General features: G+C 37.8%; 1 protein-coding gene across 4 annotated transcripts in view; it reads right to left on the bottom strand.

The window, feature by feature from the left end:
* Positions 1 to 240: 240 nt before the first annotated feature.
* The window catches only part of RAB27B (RAB27B, member RAS oncogene family), a 177,196-nt gene continuing 150,945 nt past the window's right edge, over positions 241 to 26,491 (bottom strand). For all 4 annotated transcript variants that reach the window (XM_085016832.1, XM_013992879.3, XM_001925811.6 and 1 more), the window contains 5 exons: positions 17,734 to 17,905; positions 16,028 to 16,113; positions 10,663 to 10,766; positions 7,782 to 7,905; positions 241 to 6,533 (listed from right to left, as the gene is read on the bottom strand). In XM_085016832.1, coding sequence (XP_084872958.1) covers positions 6,344 to 6,533; positions 7,782 to 7,905; positions 10,663 to 10,766; positions 16,028 to 16,113; positions 17,734 to 17,905 — 676 coding nt within the window. In that variant the 3' untranslated portion in view covers positions 241 to 6,343. The remainder of the gene's footprint in view (positions 6,534 to 7,781; positions 7,906 to 10,662; positions 10,767 to 16,027; positions 16,114 to 17,733; positions 17,906 to 26,491) is intronic.

The raw sequence follows: 26,491 nt of genomic DNA, 5'->3' as shown, positions 1-26,491 counted from the left end.
TCTATGACCTACATCACAGCTCACGGCAATGCCGGATCCTTAACCCACTGAGCAAGGCCAGGGATCGAACCTGCAACCTCATGGTTCCTAGTCGGATTCGTTAACCATTGAGCCATGACGGGAACTCCAGGATACCACTTTTAATGTGATACCATTTCCATACTAATGCTGATGTAATATTCCCCATTCCCCACACATTCAACTACTGCACAGAAATAAAGTTGCTTTGAGTACACAAAATAATTGATAAAAATGCATTTTTATTTGAAAAGTCTGCAGAAACGATCACTGAACACAGATCTCAACCCTAGTATTCAAACCCAGACACCACAAAATCATTGGATGCTATCATTTCTGAAGCTACTAGAACTTTGGTACGATAAAATAATGACCTAACAGAGTTTGTCAGGCATCACAGTCTATTCAGGGGCACAGAGAATTAAAAACTCCATGTTTAGGGTTTTAATTTACATTCATAGCACTAGACAAAACAGAGATCTGAGTAGATGACAGACAAAACAATCAAATGTGCTTAGCCTAAAAATGAGGATGTCGTTTAAAGGTGGACCATTAGAATATAGTGATGCACTTCAGTGTTGTCAGCACATTATGCTTTTAACATATTAAGCAGGATAACATACTTATCTTCAACTTCAGATACAGTCAGTATCTTTTACAAGGCTATGGACACAAAAGCCCTATTTATACAAGGAGGGTTTTGACCAAATTGTAATATACTATCTAGGACGTAATTAGACTCCTTGAAAGTAATACAAGGTGACATACAAAATGAAATAGAACTCCTATCTTTTTCAATAACTTGAAATATATTAAGCATTTTCAATGAAGTACAGTGACCACAAGCCAACTACCCATTTAAAACTTCCAAAAGCTCTGCTAAAATTTGTTTTGTCCCTGCTATGGCACTTCTTTTCACAAGTGATTGTGAAAATATATGACTGTGAGATTGGGATAACTGTGTCAGCATATGAAATGGAACATCATTTACAAACCAATTTCTATATATGTCCTCCTTTGGGCCTGAAATGAGCCCTGTGAGGCACAGAGGATTTATAAGCCTCCTAAGAGGAAGAGCCATATTTAATGACAGACCTATGGCCCCCAAATTGTTCTTTCAGCTACTTTCCTTTATGCAATACTAGGCTTCCTCTCAAAGAGCATTTGAAAAAATAACCTGGAGAATAGAAGAGTAAGGATAAATAAGCACATGTTAGTACTTTACTAGCAACAGATTCTATTTTGATGTGCCAACAGACAACAGTCGCTGGTTAAATAAGGGATCCATTAGATTAAGGACAGACATGTGGCTCCTAGAGCATTTGGTAATGATGGTTAAAGACTAAGTCAACTGAGGGATATTAGCCATGACTAATATCCATGACCTGTTGGAAAGAAAAGGTACTGGGAAACAAATTTAAATAACTCAATGCAAAGAAGACTTTATTTGTATTTTTTTTAACTCAAAAGATGACATCCTTTTAAATAGCCTTATTATTTTTGTATTCATATTTTTGTTTGTTATTTTTTTCTAAGTGTGAAATTAGAAAATATTACAACCATAACTGTAAAAAAAAAAAAGAGCTCTGCAGAACAGCATCTATGTGATGCTACTTCATTAAAAGTTAAAATGCATTTTATGAGAAAATTAGATTCAGATAGAATAAATAAAATGTTTCTAAGATTCCTGAATGTTGATGCCAATAATGAAATATCTGGTATTTAAACATTTTTATTAGCTTAGTTCTAAGGGCATAAACCTCTACTTGGTAGATAAAAATAATGGATACGTATTTGCCACTGATCTAGTTATAAAACTCTGTTAGTAAGTGTTTTGCTTTTTTTTTTTTTTCCTACCTAAAAATCAACCTTTTAAGCATGGTCTTCTCCATATTCTGCCACAGTTAGGAACTCTAGCCAACTTTAAACTCTGATCACTACAGTTCTTGCTCAACAATATCATCGTGGTTGGGTCTCCACCCAGGAACCCCAAGGCAATAAGTTTATAAAATTCCCTATTTATCTAACTATTTTTTTAAAAATCGGTTCTACTTTATGAGACCTTATCTCCATAGATTTATAAAGCATTGAGACAACACTCATCTCAGATAATATTTTCTATCTATTTCCCATGTTTAAGAGCTTAGCACTCTCCCTAGAAATAAGCTTCTATCACCTCTGTCAAAGTTCAAGAAGAAAATATAGCTTTCGGTGAATTCTTAGACAGCCTTTTCAAGTATAGACAGAATCTTGACATCTTTAAAAATGATAAAGTTTTCCCTAAAATATTCAAATACAGTAGACTTTAATGCATTAAAGCTTGAGACCAGAAGGCGAAAGACAACTTTTCTATTACGTTGGCTAATGTGGCTCTCAGAGCTCCCTTTTATTAGTATCTTAGGAGACCAGAAACTTCAATATTCTCTTTACAGTTTGAGTTTTAGATTAAACTCCAAAATTCTTTATGGATGAGTTTCCTCCCTCAACATTTTAATGTGATACATAACGAGGAGAGCACATGTACCTTTTTAAAAAAACTAACAGAGACACAGAACAGTGAAAAATTGTTTCGTAGACAGGAGGTTCCAGGTCATTTACTACCCTAGTTATACACTGTATCTCTAACACACATTGCTTCCCCCTCTAACTGATGCACCTGCTCCATTGAAGAGAATGCTGTATGAGCTTCATCAAATTTGTTGCTTCCCGGTGGACAAATATACACTTTAAAGAAAATTTTGGCTGCTATTAAACTGTCTTTTAATGTAGCCCATCCTTCTCTCTCTGATCAAGCTTCTCTCTCTTATAAAGGACACAAGAAAAGTCTGATAAAAAAATTCTTGCCCAGTCCCTCTTATCTGTTCAGATTGGCAGAGAATAACTTATATTAGAAACATAACAAAGACACCTACTGATACATAGAATGGCCCATCTGGTTAAAAACAGATGAAATATTTCCTTTAGGAAATGCTGGTTTTGAATTTATTTTGCACTGTGATAGCTGATAATATGGAAATAATAGCCAATTGGCTAGAGGGGTGACTGGTCAGAGTTTTAAAACACTTAGGTAGAAACCCATCAGCTCAATACCCAGCATTTAGCATTTTCTCTGCCAGTTTGTGACTTGTTGCCCTCATCACACCAAGACAAACATGTTCTCTCAACTATTTTTGATACATTTTTCAAAGTATTTTTTTCTATTTTTACAGTAAGAGGTAACCTTGTACCTAATCACAGTTCGAGTCTCAAGTAATGCCCATGCCACAGGAAGTGAGCTGGGAGATAGATGGTGGTAATAATTTCCAGATTTGAATAACATCCCTATACTCTTTGCCTAAGATATTGGAATACATAGCTGCACTTGGGTCTCTGAGAGAACTTCCTGTAACATGGTATTACAGGAAAAGAACTATGTGATTGGAGACAAATTTGGTCACAGAGGCATTTGAGGCACTGTGTCAGAGTAATGTAAACATCAAACCAGTGTAAACACTCCAGAAATGGTTTCTATATCAGAAAGGAATTTCATGTATATTTTAAATAATTCTCCAAGAAACAATATGCTTTACTAAAGTATTTGGGACATGATGAGCAATAAATATTGTTGTATGTTAAAGGGTGTATAAGACTCTTTCAAAGCAGGCTGTATACTTCATGGCCCCAAATCAACTTGAAATTGTAAAATCAATTCTACAAAATAATTAATTCCGAAATAATAAAAGAAGGAATCACTAGTAATGGTTACACAGAGTTTGGGAACTTAGGTCAAATTTGACAGAGGAACTATTTTTTTAGATCAAATTTTTATTTATAGGTAGGTATTATTTTTAATTAATTTCCTGTCTGTTTTAAATTTCATTCCTTTTGAGATTACTACCCAATAATTGCTATTTTTATAGGAATAGTTCTATAATTATGGGCATCATCACCCTCTGCTTTATGCTATGGCTATCAAATAACAATCTTAAAATAGACCCTGAATAAGCACTTGTTAAATAACTGACAATGATAGAATCTTGGCATAAGTAAATCAGCCACATAATTGGAAAATAAATAGAAACAAAAAGACATATCCAAAATAGAATGTTTTTTGGATTTTAGAAAGGCTAAATATTCCCTGTAATGGAAATGCTGGGATATTACAATTTGAATCCAAAGGCGAAATAGATTTAATGACCACCAACGTTCACCAGATTTTGCCACAAGAGTGGTTACATTGTTTTTGCTCATGGTTATTCCAAAAGAAACATCTTTGATGTTAGCTAATAGCTTTCTACCCTCTTGGCACAGGCACCGAGGCTCTTGGCACAGGCACCGAGGTCATGAATAGCATCATAGAAAGAAAAAAAAATCCTGGAAGGGAATACATAATCATAACCAATATTAGAAGTTGGCTTTATGCTGCAGAAATCAGAGGAACTGGGCAGTTAACACTGAGAACCTGCTAATCTGTTAAGAGCCTACACCATCAAAGCTTCCCGATTACCTAGATTCATAGCACATTGCTGTGTCTCATAACTAGACAATCCTTTGGATCTGCCTAGAACAGATTCATACCAGATGGAAACTGGTAGATGGAGGCTAAAGGCAGGGGACTGGGTTTGGAGTTTCCAATGTTTGTAACTTAACCAGAAAGTACATGGAGAGTATAGAAAAGTGAAGTTTAATTGGCAAAATGTTCTACAAAGAGAAAATATTCTGTAGAAAAATCATATATTCATAATGAAAAGAGGAAACAAAGTATTATGCCTTTGTTATTGATAAAACTGACTTAATAGTTTAATAGGAGTGGCTTATGTTTATCAGAAACTAAAACAAAAAATGAATGTGATAGTAGTTTAGACACATTAATAAGAATAGGCTGATGGAAAATGCTTTTGTGATCATATTTAGAAAGAAAAGACAGATTTATTACACAAATTAAGCAATTTACCAATTTTTTGGTGAGATAAGATGCATCTCTATCTCTGCTAACCTCCAAATAGAGTTCAATCATGGGTGCTTTGCCTGAGACAAAATAAAAACAGATGCTAAATGTACTGTAATATGGCATAAAGTATCATCCATTTTTATGTGATGAATGACATGACAATTCAGAGTGACCATAAAATTGATCCAACATTATTCTAAAGTTGTTGATCTACAAAGTGACACACCTGTATTTTTACAACTGATTCAAAGCCAGGGGTGAGTATGCATTGGAAGGAAGAAATGAGATTTAGAGTTTCTGGTACAATGTAAATTAAAAAGAAACCTACAATTAACAGTCACCTTTTTTTTTTTTCATATCGCCAACATACCTTATCATACAAAATTAAGGCTGAATAGTTTTTTCTTGAGTGCATTTTTAAAGAGATATTTAATAAACAGCCATCTTTAATTTCTCTTTGTGATTATTTAATCATGATTTGCTCAGAAATATGAAATGCAAAGCTGAGCGCTACACCAGTTTCTAAAATGTTTGGAATGGAAACCTCTGGAGACTCTTACTCGCAACTGATAATATCAGCTTCTAATTGGCTTGAATGAAATTTGGCTAAGTTACTCTCCGAGACATCTGAAACAGATACATTTAATTTCAGTTGTCCAAATGCCATGTCTCCATACCTTCACTTTTCTCCCTGGGCATGTCTCTTGTCCTCTGTCATTCACAGTCCTATTCTTGTCTATCTACCATTTACTAAGAATATACAAATGGCATTATCACCCCATCTCTTACATTTTCTCAGAAGTATGATATTCATGCTCTTGTAACCTGATCAGTAATGTAGTCATTCTAGCACAGCTTGTAAGGTGTACGTGGTAATGTCACTCTTAATGAACCACTTAGAATTCTTTATTGTGTAGGTGTTTTTAGCTAGTATGTTTTGCCCAATGCAAACCTAAAAGTACGAATCAGATTCTATATAAGAAGGAAATCCAATCTTTTTTAAAAAAATCATCTCTCTATGTTGTCCCTTTGGAAGCCTATTCTTGTCCCCAATGTGACAAGGTAACTTTGGTCCCAATTTAAAACTCACTGGTATTTCTTCCTGTGTGCTCTTTTATAGCCTTATCTTCTTTATTAGAAAAACAAACTGAGCATCCATGGATGGTATGGTGACATTGGGAAATCTTTCATCTTGTTTAGAGGGGCCTCAGGGACAACAGGTCAATTCTTTTGAACCCTGTTAACTATTCTGGTGTCTTAAAATAGAGTTTTCTGGCAGAAAAAGAAAGACATGCCATTATGCATGGTCTACGCAACAACAATTGGGTGGTTTGTCATTGTTTTTGGAAGAGATGCTTGTGTGGGGTTCTGGATGATCAGTTCCTTGGGTAGCCTCTAGCAGGCACATTTCTTCTCTGCTGGCTTTTCCCCCTCCAGCTTCCCGGAGCTTCCGCCATTGACAGCGTTGGAGACTTGGGTCTTCTCTACACACTGTTCCATTCGTTTCATTATTAAGTCCAGGAGGGTTTCCACAGCTTTTTCCACATTCTGGCCAGTCGCTGCACTTGTTTCAAAATATGGTATGCTAGCATGGAAGAGATGACAAATATTTTTGAGAGGAAGGAACCAGAAAAGATACAACACTATGTGCCAGTGAGTCACACATGCGAAAACATGGCTGGCTGAGAGATTGTGAAATAATCATGATTTTTGTTGGCTGAGTTGGAAAACATCCTTGTTTTTCCTCAGTGGGCGAAAACTGGTGGGCTGCTTTTTAGCATGGGTATACCGGCTTTATGGGCAGGGAAACAGATACAGGGGGTGATCCGAGACTTGAAGCCAAGGCATCATCACTGATTTTTAAAAAATAAAGAGGGTGAAAATACTTAAAGTAGAGATCAATGTTATCATTAAACTATTACTTTCCTCTCATGAATTGTCTAAAGGTCTGATCTAGAAATTCAGCATGTACTGAATAGGATCTTCATGTGAATACAGTCTATGTTTATTTGGAATCCAAAGTTCCAAGAAGGCATGTACATTTTTAAAGCTCTCAAGGAGAATCCTTCAGTAAAAAATAGGCAGATTTTGCAAAAATGCCAAAATTTAAAGAATGTTAATTGTGGAGTTCCCTTGCAGTGCAGTGGGTTAAGGATCTGGCATTGTCACTGCAGCAGTTTGGGTCACTGCTATAGCATGGGTTTGATACCTGGCTGGGAACTTCTGTATGCTATGGGCATGGCCACAAAAAAAGTAAATAAAGAATGATACTTTTTGTCTTGGAAGTTAATTTGCAATTGCATGGGGTATTTTTAATTTTTTAAAAATCTACCACTTAGGCTTATCTAGGATAATTGCAATATTATTCCAGGTCAGATATTATTCCTTAGAGTTTTATAGATATTAATTGAGAGGCAGTAGGGCACAATGTTGAAAAAAACCATGGGCTCTGATCTCAGACTGCCTGGGCTGAAATAAAGCTCTACTCCTTATTAGCTATGTGGCCTTCCATCAGTTACTTAATCTCCCTGTGCCTCAATTCCTCACATATAAAATGGGATAACTCTGGATTTCCTATATATGATTATGAGTGATTAGAGGAGTTAGAGCCTAGGAAGAGTTTCTAGCATATAGTAAGCATTCAGTAAATGTTAGCTGCTATTATTTTTAAATAATTCATTTAAAAATCACATACATTCCTCTGCAAGATCTTTTTCATTCATGTGTCATTCCTGAATCAAGGGGATTCCTTCTCATATCAATCCTTTGTCCCTGCTCCATTACTACACCGCAGTGCCCAAGGTCAGAGGACATCTCCACATAACTGACTTACCCATATTTGTCAGCCAGTTCCCGGGCTTGCCGTTCGTTGACCTCCCTCTGGTCTGGCAGGTCTGCTTTGTTGCCAATTAATACTATATCTGGATTTTCACAATAAGCATTTGCTTGCAGTTGGCCTTGGAAAGAAAACAGATGGAACCAGCAAGTTAGTTATAAACAAGTGATGTCAAATGACTGCTCATACTTCAGAGTCCTAATCTAATTGTTCATCTCCAGCTTGGCTGCTTACTAGTTATGTTACACTGGCCAAGTTACTTAACCCTTCCCAGCCCCAGTTTCCTCATCTATAAAGTGGTGATAAGGCCTCGCAGGTTATTATGTTGTGAAGATTAATAATAGTGTATGTGAAGCACCTGTATAAAGTGCTCTAAGTGTACTATTAAGTGCTCTTCTCCACCTGGGGAAATGCCCTCTGAGATGAACATACTGCTTTTCATACCCTCTGCTGACCTCAAATATAAGTGGAGGTAATAGAACGTGATCTTAAATTACATAAGTTTGTTCTTTCCTTTAGGATGCTGCTACTTTTCCCTTTCCTGGAGTCCAAGGTGATGACCTAAAAGGGAAGAATATTTTTGAACCACTGCAAATTCATGCAGAAACAATACAAAGGCAGATCACTTGTTTTTCTCTTTTCTCCAAGAGACAGTGTTTAAAAGAGAAGGGGGGCAGAGGGGCGGAGGAAGGGGAGGAGGGAGGGGAGGGGGGAAGTGGAAGGGAGGGGAGAGAAGGAAGAGGAGGAGGGGGAGAAGAAGGAGAAGAAGGAGAAGGAAGGAAAAATAAGAAACTTATCAACCTATGTTTTCAAGGTTATGGGACTATTTTACCATCTACCTCAAGGCATGCTATATGCAACCATGCCAAGGCCAAAGGAAGAAGACAAAGGCTTACTCTGTAACACTACTTATTTGGGTATTAGAAATTAAAGCCTTATTAGATGTGACAATTATCTTAAATACCACTATTCTTCTGGAAATTCTTAAAAACAAGGGAGCATCTCCTTTGCCTTGAAAAATGAATCATTCTCTGATAGGACTGAATAGATTATTATCTCCTTATCTCTCCATAATCTAATAATAACATCAAAATTCATAAAAAGAAATGTAATAGCAAAAGGAAGCAGAGACAGGTCCTAGGATAAACACTCATCTAGAGAAGCAGCTAAGGAAGTTAGAATTTACTGGTGTTTTTCCCCATTGGAGCAACTATGTTAGTGAATTTACATGTAAAATTATTTATATTATGTAGTAATATAATTAACTAATACAATTAATTATTTATAATATGTAACAATAAGATATGTAAATATTTGAGAATCTACTCAGCTAGAAACTTAGCTGGATGCCCTGGGGTATTGCAATGGAATAAAGAAGATCAAGTCTGTACCTTCATAGAGCTTACATTCTTATGGTGGAAAGAATCAAAACCACAAGTAAACAAAGAAATATATAATATAATATATATAACTAATATCAGGAGGTAGCAGTGACCAAGTGAAATACAGAGAGCATTAAGGGGATGCAGAGTGATGAAGAGCACAGTTTTAGATGGGCAGCCAGGGAAAGCTTCTCCCAAGAGATAAATAAGGTTTGAACAGAAGCTTGAAGGTGATGAAAGAACTAATACATGCTGTAAATGGCAGAAGAGAAATTAAGGCAGAGGGGACTAGAAATGAAAGGCCCTAAGGAGAAACTTTGCTGGCGCCAGTGAGCTCGAGCGGAGTAAGAGTGAATTAGAGAGCAAACATCGTGATGGCCTTGTAGGCAGGCAAAGACCCTGGATTTTATTCCAAGTGAGATGGGCAATCTCAGAAGGACCTTGAGCAGAAGAATAACATGATCTAATCTTTTAAAAAATACCACTCTGGTGATAGGCAGCACCAACAAACCTAGAAACAGCAAGTAACACTAGCCCCATGGGACAGCTAGTATGTCCAACTGGGATCAAAATTGTTATTTGTAAAAAAAAAAAACCTGAAATGAAATATTATCTTTTGTGTTATATCAATGAAAAACAAAGGAAAAATAAAATACTACTCTTCTGTGCTGACATATATCAAACCGGCTTGAATAACTGGGATTAGGCTACTTTTAAGCTTTATGTTTAAATGGGGACAGCTGGTTTTGTCCCACTGGGATCAAAACTGCTATTTGTAAAAAAAAAAAAAAAAGAAAAAGAAAAAACTGCAAATTAAATATTATCTTTTGTGCTATATCAATTAAAAATAGAGGAAAAATAAAATACTACTCTTCCGTGCTGACATATATCAATCTGGCTTGAATAACTGGGATTAGGCTACTTTATGTTTAAATTGCCGCAAAGGCTGGGGATTTTTCTCTACCAGTCTTCCTGGTAACCCTCCTTTTCTTCAAAAAAGAAAAATTAAATTTCAATGTGGGCTTATTGATGGACACGCTGTGGCTGCTCTGCTCTGCAGCAATTTCTCAATTAATTAAGCTATTGCTTAATTAACCCTTTAGTTACCCCACATGCAAGGGTGCCCACTCAGAAAATGCTGCTGTTTGTTGTGTCACTTCCAGACTAAATGTCATAGACCTGCCGGCTTCCTTAGTTGTCAGAAGTCCTTCGAGACTTACTGGACAAGTGGAATTCATGGCCTGTCAACTGCAATAACAAAGTCCTTACGTATAGGTGTTGATTCTTCTATAGTATCAAAGGAAATCACAATTCCAAGCCACCTTGGGTGAGCCACATAAAAGCCACCATTTTGAAGGTGACACAAGAAATGCTAAACTTGTGACTTTTTAAAGTTAATCTGTGGCCCCCAGTCTGGTTTCATTTTGTAAGGCCAACAAGCAAAGAGAGCCATTGGGTCCCAACACCGCCAAGGGAAGTTACTCAGTCCCACTTACTCATCCAGTTTCTGACATTTAAGAAGCTCTGTTGACTGGTGAGGTCGAACATTAATAAGAAACCCATGGCATCTCTGAAAAATGCAGTGGTGAGGCTCCGGAATCTGCCAAGAAAGCACAGCGGATAGTTCTGAAAGTTAGTTCACATTCATATTCTGATAACAACAGAAACGACACTATTTCTCTTTCAAATACCCAATCTCCAGAGCATCCCACGGATTATCCAACAGAATGAGAGTGGGCAGAAAGACTGTGGAAGGGCCAGGGGAGCACATCTGGTTGCAGGTTTGTTCAAGATGACATCCCAGCTTTATGTCCCCATAGCATGTATGCAGGCAAGAGTTTGTAACCTCCAACCACACACTGGCTTACACAGTCCCTTGGAATCTTTCTCCCGTTGGCTCATGGGCATCGTGCAGCCCACAATTAAAATATAAGCTATTTTAGAGTTGGGATTCTAACTTATACTTTTCAATTTTCCTGTCTGTGCCCAGAAGGAAGCTTGGCACGTGGTAGCCTGCACATGAATGGCCGTGATTACATGCAGAAGACCACAACTCGTTAGCAGCCGGAACTATGATTCTTTTGTAAGGAAAAACAATGTGGAGGAGAACATTTTTCTATATGCACTCTTTGGGGGTAAGACTGAGCTCTAGGCTGGCATGCATGTCTCTTAAGGAGAAAGATGACAGTGAAGAAAGGAAAAGAAGAAGTTGATTAGGGGAATCAAGGGAAGGGCAAAGAGGTAGTTGATGAGAGGAAATGAGAAAAGTCATCTCTAATGGAGGATTTTTTTTTTTTTTTTTTTTTTGTCTTTTTGCCATTTCTTGGGCCGCTCCTGCGGCATATGGAGGTTCCCAGGCTAGGGGTCGAATCGGAGCTGTAGCTGCTGGCCTACGCCAGAGCCACAGCAACGCAGGATCCGAGCCTCGTCTGCGACCTACACCACAGCTCACAGCAACGCCGGATCGTTAACCCACTGAGCAAGGGCAGGGATCGAACCTGCAACCTCATGGTTCCTAGTCAGATTCGTTAACCACTGCGCCACGACGGGAACTCCTCTAATGGAGGATTTTGAAGAATACACTCCATCATGTGTGATGTAAAGACTCTCTCTCCTGCTTCTACCTGACCCCCACCCCCATCCCAACAGCCTCAGGGCTGAAGATGCTCTGAGGTCCACTTCAATGTCAGGAATGGGCCAAACAAGAGATCACACCTAGGGTTCAGAGAAGGTATGGGTTATACTGGTAAAGAAGTGAATCTGACAACTGGTTTTTTGAAAGGCAACTTACTTTGAAATAGAGAAGCATATCACTTCCTATCTTAAATGTCCTTCTACTGTTTGGTTCCCTATTTTAGCCAATTTGTAGATTCTTGGTTTCCTTTCTTGACCCTTTCTTCCTCTACATCCATTCACTGGGTAATCGCACTCATTTCTCCAGATCAACTATCACCTATATGTTGAACCCCAAATTTATAGGCTCTGATCTTTCCTGCCCTCCACAATGTCTGCCCAATTACTAGTTGGATATTTCCACTTGGAGGAAATTAAGCTACTCCCAACGTCACATGTCTGAAACCAAACTTGCCCCTCCTCCTGATTTCTTTTTCTGTCAGTGGCATCACCGTCCTCCTTGGTTGCTACAGCCTCTTTCTCCTTCACCTGCTAAATACAAACCAACAAATATATCTTCCGACCTCTTCTCACTTCTGTCCATGTACCCTGACACCACTCTAGTTTCCAAACCATTTTCATCCCACCTGGATCATTTTAATAGCTTTCTCTCTCTCTCTCTTTCTCTTTTTTTTTTTTTTTTTTTTTTTTTTTTTTTGTCTTTTTGCCTTTTCTAGGGCCGCACCTGTGGCATATGGAGGTTCCCAGGCTAGGGGTCGAATTGGAGCTGTAGCTGCCGGCCTATGCCAGAGCCACAGCAATGCGGGATCCAAGCCGCGTCTGCAACCTACACCACAGCTCATGGCAACGCAGGATCCTTCACCCCCTGAGCAAGGCCAGGGATTGAACCCGCAACCTCATGGTTCCTAGTCGGATTCGTTAACCACTGAGCCACAACGGGAACTCCTAACAGCTTTCTCAATAGGCTTCCCGTCTCCAGTTTTGTTTGGGAACCTCCCCTTCCCTGATTTCTCCCCATTGATTATATAAATCCTTAGCTAAACCATTTAAATGATGAGGCACTGCTCTTCAGATAATGACAACTTTTTAAAGCAACCTGTCCAGGCTCTGCATGAACTAACCCTTGCCCATCTATCCTTCTTTATCTCCTGACTCCCCACAGGCGTGCTGCTCCTCTTGCAGTTCTTAGGAAGTTCACTCTCTCCCCTGGGCTTTCACACATGCTGTTATTCCTGTGGGTAACCTCACCTTCATGCTTCCCTTACCTCCTCCCCCTTCAGCCTGGATAAGAGTCACTCATACATTGTGTATGAATGTGTATCTATAACAGGATCACTTCCCCACACAGCCATCCAGCACCCCCTCCTGGGTTATGGACTCCTCTTAGCCGTACCTGCCTATCACTTTTTGTTTTCCTGTTAGTGTCCTAAAGCTATATTGCTACTGCGTATTTATCCAAATTCTACCCTACACTGGAAGCTCCAAGAGAAAAGGAGATGTGTTTCTAACTTGCTATCCACTGTGTTTTTGTGGCCGTGAACATATATATATATATATATATTTTTTTTTTGGTTCACAAAATATTTGTCAAATTTAGAGAAAGAAAATAGCAAATGATACAAAATTATTAAAGATTTAAATGACTTCAACAGAGAACAATACTTTTAGTACCGAAGTAGGGAGAAGAGATATTTTAATGACTGTTATTTCCCAAATAAGATTTCTTTGGTAGGACATAATTACATTGCTTATGAAATACCAAAAATTTTACTCAATTTTATTTTTGTGGATTTGTTCCTACCAGTCAGTAGAAGCTCCCAGAGGTTACAATGCTTTTATTGAATGGTTCTCTCTCTTTCTCTTTCTTTGGGGACTGCCTGTACTCACAAAGTTGTCTCCTACTCACCCATGATAGTGTGGCTAAGTCAGCCACAAAAGTCTGCTCTCTGTTCTCTCCTTAAGAGTGGTGAGTGTGTGTGTATGTGTGTGTGTGTGTGTGTGTGTGTGTGTGTGTGCGCTGAGGATAAGACTATGCCTCATCCCCCTCTCATTCCCCATAGTATAACAGTTACTTTAAAACATACTTGTCGAACAAATCTCTTTGGAGATTTGTTTGCATCCATAGCAACAGGGGTAAGATAGCCTTGCTCTGGACCAACTTCACACTCTGGACAAATTTTACACCCTGGACCATTCAGCCCAGTACCATCGTCAACCCCGTCCTTCCAGAGCTTGCTTTGACAGAAAGGTAACTGATTTCTAGCTTTACTCATCAACCTCATTCTGTCCCCAGGATGAGGAAAGCTCATTAAAAAAAACAGATCCGAAGGTCACATTATAGTTCTCTCTCCCTCACTGAGAACTAAGTTTGTGACCTATATCTTTTAGGTTTACATAAGGGGTATGATTTTTTCCCCTCCTTCCCATAATGCTCCTTTTATCAACAATCATTATCTTATATGGGTTATAGTGCCAGATGTCCTCAGGCACAGGGATGGGGTGTGAGGCATTGTTTATCCTGCTGCTTAGCTACACCTTACATTGACAGAATGCAAGATTTTCAAGGGATGAATAACCTCGGTGTTACTAAGACTATTCCTAGTATTTCCCATTTTTCTCCTAGAGCAGCCGTCTTAAGGGGACAGATGAGAGAAGCCTGCCATCATGCTAGGCTGACATATCATGTGCGAAGACATATGGGAACCACATTTTCTTATATTACTTTCTCAAAAAATGAATTAAATTGGTCTATAAAACATACATCTTTGTGACAACAAAACTGACATATGAACAGAGATGCTTGTGAGGAATGACTTCAGAAGAACCAGCCGTGTTGAAGGATGTGTGTAAATGGAATTCACAGTCAAAAAAGCTCACAGAGAGGGCCCAGCACCTCTCCTGGCGTTTACACTCACTGAAAGCGAGAATGTTTTGGACTCATTTCAAAAACTGAAGTGTTTACAAGCATAAACATCGTTAAGACATGCGATGTGGAATCTGGAGGTATGTGCCTTCTAAACATCTTCTCTGACAATCTATTGCCAATTTTTGTTTATTCTAATAGTGAAAAGCTTCACTAGCTTGGGGTCTTTATCACTCTGAAAGCTTGGATCCTCAAGAAATGTATTTTCATCAAGTAATGGAATAGCAACTCCAGCTCTACACAAGAAACACTATCATCTACTGAGTGTCTCAACTTGGATATTGTACCAGAGAAGAGGCTGAAAAATCAAGCATGGTCTCTGCCCTTAGAAAGCTCATAATTGTGTTGGGGTGAGGAGGTCTCGTGTGAATCAAAGAACAGCAACGAGAATAAAAGATTTGGGAGTTTCTGCTGTGGTTCAGCAGGTTAAGAACCCAACATAGCATCCATGAGGATGTGGTTTTGATCCCTGGCCTCACTCAATGGGTTAAGGATCTGGCATTGCTGCAAGCTATGGCATAGGCTACAGATGTGGCTCAGATCTGGTGTAGCTATGGCATAGGCGTCAGCTGCAGCTCTGATTGGCCCCTGGCCTGGGAATTTCCATATGCTGCAGGTGTAACCTTGAAAAGAAAAAAAATTAAAGACGAAAGGATTCACCTTATTACAAGGATGTACATAGTTAATTGAGTAGTTTAAGGGATGGTAGGAGAGGTGTTGTAGGAGTTTGGGAGAGAAAGGGAGTTTGTTTTAGCTGAGGTGTTTAGAAAAGCCCCCCACTGAGGAGGTGGAATGTGAGGCAGGCTTGGTGAAAGTGGAGGCTCAGGAAAGGTACGAAGGAGTAACACATTCTGGCTGGATGGCAATGGTGTGACCAAAATATTAGAGGGCAAAAGCCAGTCAAATGGCGCAGGATGAGAGGCTATGTGTAAAGACAGAAAGAGATGAGAAGGATCTCAACATTCTTTTCGTCAACTCCCTCTTCAAGGAGCACTTGTAGCAATGTTAATTTCCCACTTGATTCAATTAAATTCCTGAGAATTTTTTTATTTTTTATTTATTTACAAATCTTTGCAGAGATTCCTAAAAATCTGATTTTTTTGAAATCTGCAACAGATACACAATGCTAGTTATGGTGAGTTAACTAAAAAAAAAAAAATCTTATTTTTATTTCTTGATATAAATGTCTATTTGGAAACCAGGAAGAGAGCTGAACATCCTTATGTTTCCAAGTTCACATACAACATTCACATTAAAATAAGTTTTAGCTATTTGTAGCTAGAAATGAAATAATTCACTGTTACCGCTCTTGTCCTGCAGTGTCCCAAAGCTGAAGATGCACCTTAAATGCCTTCCCTGTTGACTCATTTGATCCCTGTGTGTTATAAACCTGAAAAAATACAAATGTCATCAGTTGATATGGCTTTGAATTTTGCCAACATTCAAATTCTCCATGTTCACTCAGCATATTTTTTCTCAATTACTATAATCAAAGTTCATAGTGCAGAATAAATATTTGCTCTGTTTTTTCCAGAAGTATCACATACACTCTCACTTTTAAATGTCAAGTATAAGTATGGTTTTCAACACAACTTAGGCATCCTGCAAACTTAAATTAGACACCTTCTGTCATTTCCTCATGGAGGCAGCAAACATCAGACTCAGGACCCAAGTTCTAGGCTTGAACATCAACTCTTCATTTAACCTCTTAGAATCTTATTTTCTTATTGGCAGATGGAAACCCACAGTCTTCTCCTACTTTACAGAGTTACTGCAAACTTAAATGAAATATCAGATGTGAAGGCATTTTTTAAAACCGTAAAATGTTTTACAAATACCTGACTATCTTTATGGTGAACTGGACTTTCAAAATGACTTAGCTATGAAATATGTACAAAATTTCTCAATAAGTTTACACAGGATATTTCAAATCTTCCCTTATTAGCCATTTTCCCCAAAGGTTCTTTTTAGAAAAGTTAAAATTGTTTAAATGACCGCCTTTTGACTTCCTGCTTAAGCAGCACATAATAATGTTAATATTTATTCCATCCCTTAAGTATGGTTTAATGAAAATGTTTTAAAGAGAAAACTTTGCAAGGACCTTGATCAGTGGAAGCATTTGGGTGGGGAGAAGGCACAGAAAAAGCCTTGGGGATGGGAAGCAATATTGTAAAGACTATATTATTTGACTTTCAGATAAGGGGCAAGACATGATTTAACTTCTGAACCATCATTTCTTTTTCTTTCTTTCTTTTTTTTTTTTTTTTGTTTCCCCCCAGTTCTTGAGGAATGAGTAGATCTGTGACATCAACTGGAAGCTGCCGCCATCTTGGCAACCAGGAATACCTTGGGCGGCGGTAAATCTGGCTAAGCTTCTGTGCCTATGCTACACGTCTCACATGTCACAATATCCTTCTTCCTGTCACTAATGTCTAGCATAGAAGAAGGAAGTGGTTGTGATTCTCACTTAAGCTCCCTTATCTTGAAAATAGCATGGGTTGGTCTCACATTCTGTTCATAATAAGCTAGTGATTGATGGCTGAGTCTACACATACATAAAAATGCAGCAAGAACTCACAAAGCTCATGTTCCAGCTATTTGCCAATCATTCTTTTAACCTCTTCCTGCAGAGTAGGGAAATGAACGCTTGTTTTCATGGAGGAACTTAACTCAGATCAAGAGTTAATGATTTGAGATACTGACTAATTCATGTTTTGAAAGATTCCTTAAGAATTCATGGAAAACACACTATATCAACCCATAAATGATTTATTTTAGTTGCCCTGTGTCCTTCTGGAGACAAGTAATAGTGTCACTCAATTTTTTTCTAAGCAAAATGTTATTTATAGTTGAGAAAGTAAAAAATAATATTCTAATTGGATTTAAGTGACAGGTTACGAATTTCATGTGATGAAAGACAGACACTTTGTAATGCAATCAACACAGCTTCTTAATTCCTATTTCATATAGTAGGATCTGCGACAAGTTAACAGTACGGTTAAAAACTCACCACACGTTTTTCCCGAAAATCTATCCCTACTGTTGTGATGAACTTGGGATTGAATTTATTATCTGTGTATCGATAAAGAAATGTCGTCTTCCCCACCCCGGAATCTCCAAGGGCCAGGAGTTTGATCAGATAATCATAGTCCCCATCGGTCATAGTGATGGTTTTGGTGGGCCTGTGTGGGAGGAAAAAGAGTATTTACGATTAAAATTGATTTTCCTTTGCCTTCGTTCAAAGCAACTTAAATTTAGCTTTTCAAGTTAAAAATTTGGACTACCTCTTTTCTGTGAAATTCTGAATTAACTCAGAGCAACTTCATCAGCAATTTCTCTTTTAAGATTCCACTCAGGCCTTATCTTTTTATATCATGTCAAGTAACATAGAACGAAAAGCTACATGGTTACCCACCATGCTTATGGCCACAGCAGTAGTAGAACTTAAAGAGTCATAGCTTTTTTTTTTTTTTTTTAAAGCCAGTGTCCCTTGGGGTCAGGAGTATGGTGCTAGGAAGAGTCACAGGGAACAGAAAAACCAGACCTGTCCAAGAGGATGCAGGTATGTAAGAGGGAGGCTGAAATTATACATGGACAGTATAAGAGAAAAGCTTAGGGGAATATTCTGCATCTAATCATGCATGATAAGCTTTCTATTATATGCATACAAACTATTCCTTTTTAATTAAAAAAAATTAACAACTGATATGACAACCTTTAAAACCATTGATTTGAAACCATTTCAAAATCAATGTTTTAAAATCTTCTGTTTTGAAATACCAAACCCTCTGTTCTCCAATGGCAAATCTGCTGTATTTGGCAAATATGCTGAATATTTTCGAGGCCTTGAAAAAGAGGAAGAGCTATTCTGAAGCATAACTATGGTAATTTTGCTAATACTTTTCTGGAAGGAAAATCACTTGCCATTTCTAGCACTGCCCTAACCTCTCCTGCCTCAGTCTTAATTTCTTGTATTGTTACACTGGCTGTGGGGGATGCCAAAGGCCACTGCCAACAACCGTGGTGACATCCAAACTGCCACCCCATCCCTTTGATTTACACCATCGCCTACTAAACACTTGATGAAGTTTCCGCTGCTGAAGTTAGCAAAATGATTTGCCATTGGGTACAACTTTCTGATTTGTGGGTTATAGAAATGAGTTTGTCATATCCTCTGTAGAGGAAGGTATATGAAGATGTCCCTAGAATAGAAAATTTTTTCTTTTTTTTTTTCTTGGTCTTTTTGGCTTTTCTAGGGCCACTCCCGCGGCATATGGAGGTTCGCAGACTAGGGGTCGAATTGGAGCTATAGCCACCAGCTTATGCCACAGCCACAGCAACATGGGATCTGAACCGTGTCTGCAACCTACACCACAGCTCACGGCAGCGCCAGATCCTTAACCCACTGAGCGAGGCCAGGGATCGAACCCGCAACTTCATGGTTCCTAGGCGGATTCGTTAACCACTGAGCCATGACGGGAACTCCAAATTTTTCTTCTATTATGTGAGAAGGAGGAATATTTCCCCACCTCTACAATCCAGAAAACATCATACTCTTCAGGAGTTCCGAGGTGATTAAATTTAAATAACAGGTTATTTCATGGACATATCTAAAAATTGCTATATAATTATAATCATTTTTCTACATATAAGAAAAGGATGCGCATGTTCATGAATTTAAACAAAATTTTATTTTTTACATTGTCATTTTAGTTCATGGTCACAACTAAAATGTTTCACGTCTTTGGATAAATACTGATGAAGATGATAATTAGGTCATTAGCCAAACAGTATTATTACAATGTTTGGAAGATTTGCCATGTTTTTACATGAGAATTTTCTAAAACTGGAACCATGTTGATGCTAAATCCTATGCATTTGTTATGGTTGATGAATGTATATTTCTTTAATTTATAGAATTAATTGTTTTTAAGGTCAGGTGTTTTAAGACCTGTCAATAACATATTCTTGGATTAGAGTTTCTACTCTTATAACATTCTTTCTTCCTGAAAGTAGGACTCTCAGGATGGATATTTGCTGACCATGAATGTATTCTTTTTCTTTTAAAATATCTATACAAGGTATAATCATTGCTCAGAAAGAGGTGGATTCCTTAATACAAGGATACGGGTATCTGGACTATCGATGTGAAATTCTTACAAGATGTCTACAATGCTTGACTGCCTTGCAGTGACTAGTTCTACATTTGGATGGTTCTAAATATCTTACCAGGATTTTTTTTTTCTTTTAGGGCCGGTCCAGCATCTGGAAGTTCCCAGGCTGGGGGTCTAATTGGAGCTGCAGCTGAGGCCTACGTCACAGCCATGGCAACACCAGGTTGGAGCTGCATCTGCAACCTACACTGCAGCTCACAGCAACACCAGATACTTAACCCAGAGATTGAGGCCAGGCATTGAACCCATATCTTCATGGATACTAACCCACTGAACCAAAATGGAAACTCCCAATCTATCAGGACTTTTTGGTTACAGATGTTGCTGTTTCTAGTCTTTGAGCCAAATGGGTTGCTAGGGGAAATTGCTGCCAAAGTTGTGTGGTCCCCCCACTCCAGCCCCATAATCTTTATCACCACCATCACTCCACTTTATTCTTTTTCCTTTCCAAACTTCTCATAGGTGATTCCTACAAAGGGTGATAAATCTATCATTTCACTGCTAGAATTGGATAACACTGTTAATTCTCTTGGGAAAAAAACGGAGTAGATTTAACTTTTCTAAGATATTTAAGTAACTGAAATTCTTCCCTGGACACAAACCTTGATAATCAGAGGGAAGACAATAAAACTACTAGCTACCCAAGTAGAAGATAAAGTTGAAGGATACCATGGTTCCAAAAGAATAGAATCAAGAAGATACGTTAGCACACTTCAAAATTTTGCTTAAAGTTAACTATGCTTTTTGCAATATTTTTGGTCACAGGGTCACAAAAGGCTAAACCTTGAGCAAATCTCGTTAACTATGCTTAACGCATAGTATTAAGCCCAAAGATGAAAATTCCAAAAATGTAATCTATCCTCTAGTTCTGACAAGGCATAGATACACTTACAGTTGAATAAGATGCAAGAAAATACAACATAATTTTGTAAGATGGAACACGATTAGCTGATAAGTGAGTCAACTAAGTGTGCTTTTAGTTAAAACAAGATAATAATCTTCATGGACTGCAGTGGTCAGAGAAGACTTTGTAGGAGAAGATGAACTTGCATTTAACTTACAGCAGAGGGAGGAATCAGGCATGAGGAGAGAAGATTCAGGACCATTGCATGAAAGATTAATTCCCACTTATAGAATGAAACTATCACTACTTGCAAATTACAGGACCTGCCATATCCTCCTGACCTATAGGCAATTTGCAGTACATCAACTGCCTGGGGTTGCCTCCCAAATAGGCTCTAATCCAGAGTGAACAATCATGGCTAACATGGATCAGTTCCACTGCAGTCTAGAGAGGCTCTTTAAATGAATGGTGGTGGAGATTTTGTGTCATTTAACATAAATTCCACTTGAAATGAATGCAAAGCTTGGCACTGTGGAAACCTTTATATGTCTTCAATAGACTACCTAAAGGAATTGACATAGGAAGCTGGGGATGAGGCAGTTTACCTCCAAGGTTCTTTTAAAAATGAATTTTGGGGGAGTTCCTGTTGTGGCTCATTGGTTAACGAATCCGCCTAGGAACCATGAGGTTGCAGGTTTGATCCCTGGCCTTGCTCAGGGGGTTAAGGATCTGGCGTTGCCATGAGCTGTGGTGTAGGTCGCAGACACGGCTTGGATCCTGAGTTGCTGTGGCTGTGGCATAGGTCGGTGGCTACAGCTCCGATTAGACCCCTAGCCTGGGAACCCCCATATGCCAAGGGAGCAGCCCTAGAAAAGACAAAAAAAAAATTTGGAACTCATTTTATCTATATAATTATTTTGCATTTAGTTTGTAATTTAAAAAAAATTCTTTTGTATTTTGTTTAGTTCCTCTTTTATTACTATATGATTTTCTGAGTTCTAAAATCATATGACCTCACTAGTCTATCCTTAGCACAGCAAACACAACACCATAAAGAAAAATAAAATCCTTGGTGAGGCTACTTTTTCCAAGAACTGGGCTAAAAAGTGATCTGGGAAGGATCAAAAAGCTGACAAGTTTAGCAGTATTGTTTATTCCTGCACAGTGATGAATGGTATTGTGAGTTCTTGATTCTATGGCTCTAAAAGGGAAGAAAAAGCCAGAAATTGCTGAGTTTCAGGAGACATGTCTGACTCTCTGCCATTATCGCCATGTCAAACTATACACAAGAGCCAGGAGGTCTTTTAGACACAGAAACTGCAGTATCATCCTCAGAGCCTTTTTTGGGAAGGCAAGGGGCTGGGAAAAGTTGGGAAAAGAATTCAAAACAACCATGAGGCTTTGTTTAATGAAGAATCTTAAAGACAGAAGGAAATCTAAGTAATCCTGAGGTCTAGCCCTTAGTTTACAGATGAGAAATCACTTGCAGAGAAGTTAAGTCATTTGTGAGATTTAATTTATTGAGTTTCTAATAGAGGAAATCCCAAGGTTTTCATAGTTCATAGTTCATTTCATACCTCAAATGAGGTTTTCCATACTTTTTTTTCCTGATATGCTTTATTCTTATTCAATATACATTACATTAGCTCAGGAAATAATTTCCTTGTCCACTGCTAGATCTACAGAGCCTAGTATAGTGGTCGGCATACAGGAGGAACTCAGTACATATGTGCTGAGGGTATGAATCTACTTAACCTTCCCAGAACCATGCAAATGTCATGATTAATGAAGCTAATCTTTGAGCAGTTGGTAGAAGTGTTGTCCTGCCAAGTTTAGAACTTGTATTCTCTTTCCTTCCTTCCTGATCTGTAATGAAAATATTTAGATTAAATGATGACTATGGTGCTTTCCAGGTCTGGCTTTCTGAGCTCATCCCTCTATTCTAAGTTGCACAAGAGTATAAAAAACTCCTAAAAATAGAATATTGATATCTTTAAAGGAGCAGTTTCAAACAGCCTGGGAAAGGAGAAAGTACAGAAGAACTATACATTTTGAAAGTGAGATCTGTGCTGGCAGAGAGCATGTAAACTCATCTGGTGAATAGGTCAGAGCTCAGAGAAAGTACCATTCACCTATCAAATACACATTCATTGGTGCCCTCTGTTTTGCATGATGTTTTGCATGATATTTTCATGGCTTTGAGGATATACTCTGCTTTCTCTGGTGGGGAGCTTAACAAATGCTACAGATATGTATGGATGACAACTACAAAGAGGGACTAACCCATGCAAAGGTTGGTGTTTTTTGCTAGTAACAAAGTAACAACTTAATGTCATGACAAGCCATGACCTTGTGACTTGGACTAATTAAATTCATAAAATCCAGTTAAACATTCTTAAGGTACTTTGGAAATAGACAAAGTATCAGTGATATGACTTTGCATTCAGTGTAGACAGTTTCAACAAAATAAAGCTATCAAGCATAGAATGGACAGATGTTTAATATTTCCTCATTCGTCATTGTTTGGTTTGTGTGGGGCTCTAGTAAGAGCATTTGAGATCTGGGACTCTCCTAGCAAGCCTTTCACTGTCTGAATGAGAGCCTGAAGGTGGTTCTCATTAATTGACCTTGAAATGCTGCTTCTTTGATCCTGTACATGTCCAGGATGTTAGAGTTAAATTATGGGCAGCTGAGGTACTATAAGGACCTGTAGCCTGTGCATCATAGAACAGAAGGCATTTTCTGGAAGGAGGGAAGTTGTGGGAGGTTAAATTAAAAAAGAAAAACCAAACATATTCTCTTTAGTGTATTCTATAGCATTTTGTTGTGTTAGAAAGATTTACTAAAAATAACTTTTATTTTGATACTTCTTCAAGGCTATTTAGAACTAATGGATGTGATCCTATATGGAATTAGATTCAAATAAAATCATAAATATAAATCAAAATCAACTTAATTGAACAACTTTTAATTCAGTCGACAATGGTTAATATGCAGTCAAATCTATTTTTTTTAAAGTGTCCATTTTGTTTCATTCTGCGATTAAGGGATCTAATGTAATAGAGATAAACCAAGAATTCACTGAGTTTACTACAAAAATAAGGGTAAAAATTCTAATACAAGTTGGCTGTAAATTATTTTATCTCCTTGATGTATCATTACTCTCACATACTAAGCACACTTCTAAGCCAGTGAATAATTTTCTCTAAAATTCTTTTTTTAGAATAAACTAACATTTTCCCCTTTAGCTTAATTTTGTGGTATCTTTTGAAACTGTAGGAATTTTCCTCTTTTTTCCTCTCTTTTTTTTTTATTATGAGAACTTTCAAACATATACAAAATTTGAGGGAATAGTAGTATATTTTCATACTGACTATATCATTTCTAAGTTACCAATCCATGACCAATTTTGTTCCATGGGCCCCAACCTCTCCCTTTAATAGATTATTCTGAAGCAAATATCAGGTGTTTTTTCATAAATAATTATATATGTATATATATACATATATATATATCTAAAGATTTCTCAACTTAGCACAGACATTGTGCATATCTATAAAGAAGGTTGTGAAACATTTGGTTTTTGAGTATTTGATAGGCCAGAAGTCACATCTAAATGCTTTTTTAGCCCGTGTTTCTTTTATAATGATCAAAGTCAAGCATCTTTTCACTTTTAAGGGTTTTTTGTTTTCCTTTCTGTGAATGGAGGCCTCATATCTTTTGTTCATTTAAAAAAAATGGTTTATCTCTTCTGGAGGTTATCCGATTTTTAAACGTTTAAAATAATTTCTATGTGAAACCATCTTATCCTGGTGATTTTTGTGGGTATGTTTGGGGATAGTAAATGACTTTCTCTTTTTCTTCCCTGGGAGTTGATCCATTTAATCTTGCCTCCATTAGGATCAATTTTTCAAAGTTGTAATTTTGTAAAACATTAATCTAGAAATTCATCTAGAAATTCAAATGTACTTTATGGAGTTGTACAAACTACTCTAGTATAATTTTTAAAATCCCTTTTTTTCAATACATATTTTTCCACCTGGCATTTCTAATTCTGTATATACATACTTATTTGTGGAAGCACCAGTATTATTACCTTGAGTTTGCTTTTCATACTATAGCCCAAAGCCCAATAACTCTATTTTCTGCTATCATTAATTTTTTCCTTAGAATGTCTTTTCTACTCCTACTCTTTATCTTATAAACTCAGATCATATGCACGACTTTCTTGTTCATGAATTCTTACACTTCTCCAGTTTTATTCCAGTTCCTCTGTACCCATAAGGGGCATAGTACTATGGGGTCAAGACTGAGGAGGCCTTGAAATTGCAAAAACCCAGATTTGTTCAATGAATATTCTCACTGAGAACCCTGAAGCTTGCCAATAATTCTCACAGTCAAGGTCAAGATAGGGCTGCTCCTTGATAGAAAACATTTTTACCTGAATTGAAAGAGCTCTTAAATCATTCTGTTTACTAATATCGGTTCATCCATATCAATGCTTTTCATATGTTTCCCTAACATTGGGTCATTACGATTCAGCATGAGCCAGCCAAACATAAAGCTATTTTGTCCCCAGTGGCAGCAAAATATTGACATGTGTTCTAAATGGAATCTTTCTGAAAAGGACATGATAGCAGTGGCCTAGTATAATCCCTGGACCTCACATGTATCCCTGGATAGAAAGCAAACCCCTAACTGATGTGTGCTTTAAAATACTGTTTAGCAGACATGACCCAAATCTAAGGGTAGTTAAAGCAATTCAGGTTTTTGGCTTTAGATGTTTTGCTCAACAGTACTTTACGAAGTGGCTATTTCGGATTCAGAAAAACCTCTCAGGGCTTGTACTAATAGGATAAAGGTACTTGAGGAATATTTCTAGATGCTGATAAACTGAAATGTCCCTTTAAAAAGAGAGAAAACTTCACAGCCCTCTTGGAAATTTAAGTATGTACAATTTCAAAGTGTGTCCGGGGTAATGCAGAGGGCACAGACCTTGAAGTTCACATCTGTTGTCACTGATCTGTTACCTCATCTTGTTTGCACAGGAAAAAAAAAAAAAAAAAAAAAAACTGGGTGTTCAGTTTGTCTTGTTCCCACAAGGTTTCCTCTGAATCCTAGGCTGGGTGTGTGTGTGCAGCTTCACAGAGAAAGAACAGCCCTTTGGCAGGTCATCTGCTTAGAGGTGATGAGAGACACAGGTGGGCTCTAGGCATCCTCCTGGATTCCTGTCTGACTTTGCTCTGACTTCACGTCCATCCTTCCTTCCTGATCCTAGTTCTGATCACTTCAGGTACAACACAACCCAGAAGAGCAGTAGGCTTATGGACTATCTAGTTGGCTCCAGCAATTGCGTAAAATCCAATCTCATGAATAAATGTCATGTTCTGTATCACTTACAGTGATTCTGCTTTTTTGATAAAACCCTCATTGATACTATATTTTAGAATGTTGAGAATCTCACCTTATATATATGCCTTTATTTTGTAAGGTTTAGAAAAGTAAATAATAGACATTGTTAGAGCTAAGTTAGTGCCAGGGGAAGGATACATATTTCATATCTGATCTCTTACATAATTTACTTCAAACTCATAAAAATTCTAGTTTTGAAGGAGAACCACATAATTACCACATTAAGGACTGCTTAAATATCTTGATAAACAGCTGAAAGGGTCTTTCAGTGAGCTGTCCTGTGTCTAAAGTGTTTGCTGTATATTCCACTGCAGTATTTCCATATCCATTGCAAAATA

Source organism: Sus scrofa, chromosome 1 (genome assembly GCF_054392235.1).
Source record: "Sus scrofa isolate SSC_HxYL_T2T_F1_AM1 chromosome 1, Sscrofa_HxYL_maternal_Yorkshire_Landrace_v2.0, whole genome shotgun sequence".
Taxonomy (NCBI): domain Eukaryota; kingdom Metazoa; phylum Chordata; class Mammalia; order Artiodactyla; family Suidae; genus Sus; species Sus scrofa.
The sequence above is the reverse complement of the archived record's forward strand: the minus strand, read 5'-3'. Positions and strand labels throughout refer to the sequence as shown.